The sequence below is a fragment of the Mandrillus leucophaeus genome, unplaced genomic scaffold (assembly GCF_000951045.1).
Source record: "Mandrillus leucophaeus isolate KB7577 unplaced genomic scaffold, Mleu.le_1.0 Scaffold454, whole genome shotgun sequence".
NCBI lineage: Eukaryota > Metazoa > Chordata > Mammalia > Primates > Cercopithecidae > Mandrillus > Mandrillus leucophaeus.
The window spans coordinates 2063096-2069885 of record NW_012104854.1 but is presented as its reverse complement, the minus strand read 5'-3'; the positions used below and the strand labels follow the sequence as shown (position 1 = coordinate 2069885).

General features: G+C 45.3%; 1 protein-coding gene across 3 annotated transcripts in view; it reads right to left on the bottom strand.

Annotated features, from left to right (window-relative positions):
* TEK (TEK tyrosine kinase, endothelial) overlaps positions 1 to 6790 on the bottom strand; it is a 142641-nt gene that overhangs the window by 9022 nt on the left and 126829 nt on the right. For all 3 annotated transcript variants that reach the window (XM_011994372.1, XM_011994374.1, XM_011994375.1), the window contains 5 exons: positions 6088 to 6278; positions 5426 to 5539; positions 2840 to 2910; positions 1786 to 1826; positions 838 to 934 (listed from right to left, as the gene is read on the bottom strand). In XM_011994372.1, the coding sequence (XP_011849762.1) occupies positions 838 to 934; positions 1786 to 1826; positions 2840 to 2910; positions 5426 to 5539; positions 6088 to 6278 (514 nt within the window). The remainder of the gene's footprint in view (positions 1 to 837; positions 935 to 1785; positions 1827 to 2839; positions 2911 to 5425; positions 5540 to 6087; positions 6279 to 6790) is intronic.

Genomic DNA, 6790 nt, shown 5'->3' with positions numbered 1-6790 from the left:
CTTTGCAGAGCTTGGTGGGCTCTGCCCAGTTTGAACTTCCCTGGGGTTTTGTTTACACTGTGAGGAGAAAACAGCCTACTCAAGCTTCAGTAATCGGGGATACCCCTCCCCCAACCAAGCTGGAGCATCCCAGGTTGACTTCATACTGCTGTGCTGGCAGCAAAGAATTTCAAGCCAGTGGATCTTAGCTGGGTGGGATCCACTGAGCTAGACCACTTGGCTCCCTGGCTTCAGCTCCCTTTCCAGGGGACTGAATGGTTCTGTCTCACTGGTGTTCCAAGTGCCACTGGGGCAAGGAAAAAAAGCTAAAAAAAAAAAAAAAAAAAACTCCTGCAGCTAGCTCAGTGTCTCCCTAAACGGCCACCCAGTTTTGTGCTTGTAACCCATGGCCCTGTTGGCATAGGCACCAGAGGGAATCTCCTCTTCTGCGGGTTGCAAAGACTGTGGGAAAAGCTTAGTATCTGGGCTGGAATGCACCATTCCTCCTGGCACAGTCCCTCACATCTTCCCAGCCCAAAAATGTATCTTTCTTAATGAAAAACTTACGAATTTATTTCAGGTTTTTCTGCATTTGTTGCCCTTCCTCATTTCAACCTTCCTGAGAGTCATTAAATGCCTCCTAAATTTCTATGCCTGTAAAGCTAATACTCCTTGTGTATTACATAACAGTATTAGTATTGGCAACCCCCCCCCCCCCAACTTTTATTCACCTATTTGGGATCTCTGTGTATAGGTGTTTGTGTATACCAGTTGACTTTGTTAAAGTCAGCTGGCCCCAGAAACACACAAGGGGAAGGAAGGTAAGACAAAATAGCCCCAGGATGAGGCCTGACTTACACCTCATCATCACAGTTCAGGGGTTTCTCCAGTCTGTAGCCCTGGGGCAGCTTCTCATAGAGTTCTGCACAAGTCATCCCGCAGTAGGGTGTGCCTCCTGGAAGACAAACAGTGCCACTCTAAGTCCTCTCTGGCACGAAAAGCAATGCTTCCTGTCCAGGGGTTCTAAAGCTAAGGGGCCAGGAGGAAGACATGGTATGTCACAGGAGAGTGAACATGCTGCATGCCTCCCTTGGCAAACCCACCACTCATCAAAACTGGACTTACACTACAGAGTATGCCAAAGCATCATCATTGCTTCAGGGGAAGGAACCACCCCTGGCTTCCTCAATTCAGTGCCAGTTCTCTTCCCTAAGTCTCCCCACACACAGCACATCTATTATACCAATAATATTAACCTTTTTTTCTGATTGGAAGCCTGTAGTTTTATAATTCATATTTTATCAATTATTGTCCAGTTTTAATTATAAAAGCAATGCATATTTATTGTAGAATTTTTTTTTTTTAAGTTCTGAGATACATGTGCCATGGTGGTCTGCTGCACCTATTGACCTGTCCTCTAAGTTCCCTCCCCTCACCCCCTTCCCCCCAACAGGCCTTGGTGTGTGATGTTCCCCTCCCTGTGTCCATGTGTTCTCATTGTTCAACTCCCACTTATGAGTGAGAACATGTGGTGTTTGGTTTTCTGTTCCTGTGTTAGTTTGCTGAGGAGGATGGTTTCCAGCTGCATCCATGTCCCTGCAAAGGACATGAACTAATTCTTTTTTATGTCTGCGTAGTATTCCATGGCGTACATGTGCCACATTAAAAACATGAAGAATAAAATTATTACCTTTCTGTGTAGGGCCTTCTAGTTTTTTTAAATATGCAATATTGATAAAACTAGGATCAGTATACATGAAATTGTTATGTATTTTCTGGCATGTATATTTTAACATAGATACTCACCTAAGCTGACAATCTCCCATAGTAACACACCGTAGGACCATCTGCAGGAGGGACAAGTGTGAAACCAACAATCAGCAAACAGAGTCACCACTCATTTTCCTGCCCCCAAAGCCAGGGAGACCCACCCTTTCTGAGAAAAGGAAATGTTACATGTCTACATCCTAGGATAGGCCCTTGCACACAGTGTGGGTTTCTCTCCTCTCAGCTCAACGGAAGGGTTACAACAAAGAAATAGTGTTCACTTTGCCAGAGCCCCCAAATCACTTTAACTAGAGACTCCAAGGTGGTACTGTCCAAAACAGATGAAATTTGTTTTGGAGCTTGACAGATCTGAGTTACATCCAATCTCTGCCATCCAATTATGTGACCTGGAAAAAGTGGCTGAACCTCTTGGGACCTCTTAGTATATTCTTACAGAAGTGGGGACAATAATCCCTGCCTCAAAGTTATGCAGAGAAACATAAAAAGCATCTTGCACACAGTGAGGACACAGCAATTGCCCACTCCCTCTTCATTCCCAGGCATCAGCAAAACCCCTTGGACAAGTCACCACTACCCTCGCGGCCTTGGTTTTTCATCCTGGAAATGGGGTGCAAGGCAAGGTGACCTAAATCTCAAGCCAATCCTTCCTTCCACTGCCAGCCTCTGATGCATCACTGCAGGCTGCAAGCAGAGACACCCCCGACTGTCTGGCCTTATCTTGTCCCCAGCAGCTATTCTGGATTGCTTCCTCTGATCTAGGTCTGGGAGAGGAGCCACAGGAAGGCCAGTATGTCCCTTCTTCCTGTTGAGTCCGAGAATTCACAACTCGAAGCACAGTGCAGAATACACAACTTCAGTATGCAGAGTGAAATCCAAAACCTGCCACCAGTGATTCTGCACTCTGGAAACTGTCTACTCTGCGGCTTTATTCTGTTACTTTATTTCCTGGGTTTTTTGGTTACCTTTGTTCTCGAGAGGTACAGGACATTCCTACTTCTTTTTAAAACCTCTGTCAACTATATATGTTTCTGGGAGGGGAAAAAAATCCCTTGGCAATAAGCAGCTTACTTACACATCACTGTTGGTTGTGTACACACTGTAATTCAGTGACTCGATGGCCATCCAGCGCACTGGGAGCCTTCCCTGGAGAGAACAAAGTGAGGTGTCACTTAAGTGGGACAGGGTCTTTATGAGGCTCTCAGCCTGCCTGAGCTGTGGCTCCACAAAGCCCATCGGGAACCTCATAGGCAGGGCAGATTCAGACATCATTGCTTTGTGTATGTCCCAGCTACATGTGTGTTTTCAAATTTCAAAACATGCAAATAGCGCAAGTCCTATTTATCTTCAGGGTTCAGCAGTTTTATATGAATTGAAGTGTGAGTGTGCATGCATGGTAGTCGGTCATTCCTTATTCACCTTATAGCCCTCAGAGGCACTCTAAGGTTTGAAAGGAGAGACAGGCATAGACACTGAGTGAGAATTTAACTTATTAATAATGTGGAAAAGGGAAATGGAGGCACTGAGGTATGGTGAAGAGAACAACTGTGCCTGGAGGTGATGGAGGGAGATTCTCCAGAGGACGGGACATCCCAGCATGGTTCTGTAAGACGTTTAGGTGTCATTAGGTGGATGGGAGAGGAAAGAGCATCTCTAGACAAGGGGAACAGTGTGCATATGTAACAGTAGAGATTGAGATGATTTGTAGCTTACATAGTGTAGTTTACGTTGGGTTTGGAGACACATACTTTGGATGCTGGTCCTGAGTGCCTCCAGGCTGTCCCCATATCTTGGCTTACTGATCCCAGGCTAGGCAAAATGAGATGTGCCTGGATGTTGTAAAGCTTGACTTTAAAGTTTTATTCCTGGTTTCCTCAAAGTCTCTATGATTTGGGGCTCCCTTCCTATCTACTCATTCAAGAATCATAAGGTTGGTCATCAAGAGGTTGATCCCTCCCTCCCAGAGATTTGTCTGAACTTGCTACACTGCATCCTTCTTGCAGGGAACTTGCTCCTCTCCAATCCTTCTTTCTTCCCCCTTCCCTCAACCTGGGCCTTTCCTCCCCAGCCCCAAGGTGCTAAAGAACACCTTTACCCTGTTTAGTCTATTATAAGATCGAGTCGAGCCCTGATAGGTGCTCTCCCCCTGTAAATAACCCCAATATTGCAGAAATGCCAAGCAAACCCATGCTAGCCTTGGGGAGCTGAGGAGAGCATCCAAATAGAATGGGTAGGTTGTGGGGTTAACCTGTGTTATCCCTCCACCTTCTCACCCAGGGCACCCACATCCCCTAAGCGCTGGAGTAAAGCAGGGAAAAGGATTTCAGGAAGGAGATTTGAGGACACCAGGTGGTCAGGGAGGAGTTGGGAGAGCTGGAGTAGGTAGGTGACTGGTGGATTCTGCTTCTTTAAGAAAACAAGTCCACCCCGGCTCCAGAGAAGCATCTGCCTTGAGTGGGTCTGAAAAGGTTAGGGAGAAAAGCATCACCTGGAAGCCAGCCCTCAGGGAGGCACACGTGGCTTCTGAAAGCGCTATGTTGATAAGCATGCAGGGCCCTCGAAGAGCCAAAGGGACCCCACTTCACACCCTCATCAGAAAAGAGTGTGGAAAGATCCAAAATGATTATGTTCACTGTGGTTGTAGCTATGTGAAAGGATGTATGCTGTGGAAGGTGATAAGCCAAAAATGAAAAAAATATATATGCCAAGGTGGTGAATTATGGGTGATTTCCTTTCAAAATGTTCTTGAGTATTGTTTTATCTTCTCAGTAACTAAATAAGTGTGATGAAAAAAAGGAAGCCTGGAATTGAGAATAAATGCAGGAACCTGAGCCTTGCTAAGAGACAATTTGGTGTGCCCACAAAAACGAAAAGACTGCCTATACCTCATGACAACTGGAGCCATCCCAGGAAAGCTGGGCCAAAGTAATGTTCATCAGACCTAAAAACGGGAGAGCCATCCACCACAGTAGATCTGCCAGACACATGGAAAGGCTGCAGGGCTTGTCATCCCTGAGGCCCTGCGTTCTGCCCACCCCAGGAAAACAGAGGATGGTGAATTTCCTCCACACAGCTCTAACATGCAGGGATGTGGTACTTCTAGGACTATGTGATTCTAGACTGGGCACCAAAAGCAGAATGAGTATCTCTCTTCCTCTAAGACTGTATGGTTAGGTTCCCTCGCAATCTTGTACTTAAAGATAAAATATTACTGTTTGGGAGAGTGGATTTTGGGCTTGAACAGTGACCACTGAAGTTTCAGTGAAGAGAGAAATCTTAGATGAGCCTATAGAAGTTATGTTAATCTTTTTCCTTGCTACATCAGTTGTGCATGAAAGGGGATTGTGCAAGCTCCTCAGAGGTTTCTGAGTGAGATGCCTTGGGGTCTGAACTGGATAGAACCAAGACCCCAAACCACTAGGCTTGAATATTCAATCACTTGGTCACACATGACGGTGCCTTCTTCATTAGTAATACAGACACTGCAACCATGTTAGGAACGAACATTTAGAAAGAATGTTTCCCAGGGCACACAGTATCTACTGGGACACACAGTCAGATGCTTTAGTCACCACAGAGCACCAACAGTCTCAGAAGCGACATCAGGAGAGCGGGGAGTACCTCAGAAAGGATGCAATCAGTGTCCGTGTCCTGTACTTACCATTGTCTTTTTCACATACACCTCTTGACCTCGGGACAATCCAAAATCTGCTATTTTTGCCACATAGTTTTCACCAACTAAAATGTTTCTGGCAGCCAGATCCCTGTGGATAAACTGAAAGTTTTGAAAACATTATGTATTTTCAGCCTAATGAAAGCCCCAGGGCTGAAAACTTTGGGGAATAGGAAAGAAAACAATAGCATAAAAAAAGGATTTTAAAAAGGCACAATCCAGTTCCCCTTAAAGTTCCCCTCCAAAATTCCCTGGTAATGGAATGGATTCTGCCAAATGACACACCACATCTTGGCAGAAGAATTTCAGAAAATGAACAAATAAAAAACACAGGTTGTTAAGTCCTCCAGCTGTAATGTAGTGTGTCTGTTGCTGCACATGATTTAGAGGCAAACCAGGCTAAGAGAGCTTAAGGTACCTCGCTACATCTTATGAAAATTATGACATTTTCATAATTATGAAAATTGCTAGATAAACATATTGTCAGTATTAATTTTTATTTAAATAGATGGACTATTCACAAAGAGATTAAAATGAGGGAGATTTTAAGGAGTTCAAGAAGAGAGGTTGACAGACCCTACAAACATTGAAACTGACTTTAGAGGGCACTCCAGAGGAAAGATATCCAAAGCAAGTTCCTCCAGACAAACCTGTTTTTGGCTCAGGTAGTCCATGCCCCGGGCCACGTCGGCAGCGAAGTGGAGGAGCTGCTGGGAGGACAGTGTGGACGCAGTGCTATTGGCAATAGCGAATGCTGGGTCCGTCTCCAGCACACGGCTCTTGCGCAGGAAGTCCAGAAGGTTTCCATGGGGCGCATACTCAATGGCTAGGTACAAGTAGCCTGTGGGGAAGGAAGAGAACATTTATCAGTGGCCCTGAACAGCTGTGACATTTAAGAGATGTGCTGTGGGAATTGCCTATAAACTCCATTTTGTCTAAACAAAACACATCTAGTAACACCACCGAGGGAGCACTGGGGGACAGAGGGAAGCTACTCAAAGGGGGGCCAGGCTGGAATGCTTGGTTTTGCTCCTTCCCACTCCCTCTCCATTCCTTCCAAACGTGCACTCACACAGAGGGCTTCCTGAAATGCTTTTACCCAGGCAGGAATAACAGTAGATGAGTCAAAGCACTGTCTTCCAGATCTCAGATACCTTCTTCATATCTCCTTTTCATTTGCATTCCATTTTGATCAAGGAACTAATATGAGCCAGGCATGTTATTCCAGTCTGCCTCTAGCTATTCCTGAGGTTGTTATTATTTTTAAACAATTAAATATCCGTGTGGAAGGAGCCACAACAGGTAACTTTCTCTCCTGCCTTCTACTCCTTAAAACCCATACTAAGTCACCAT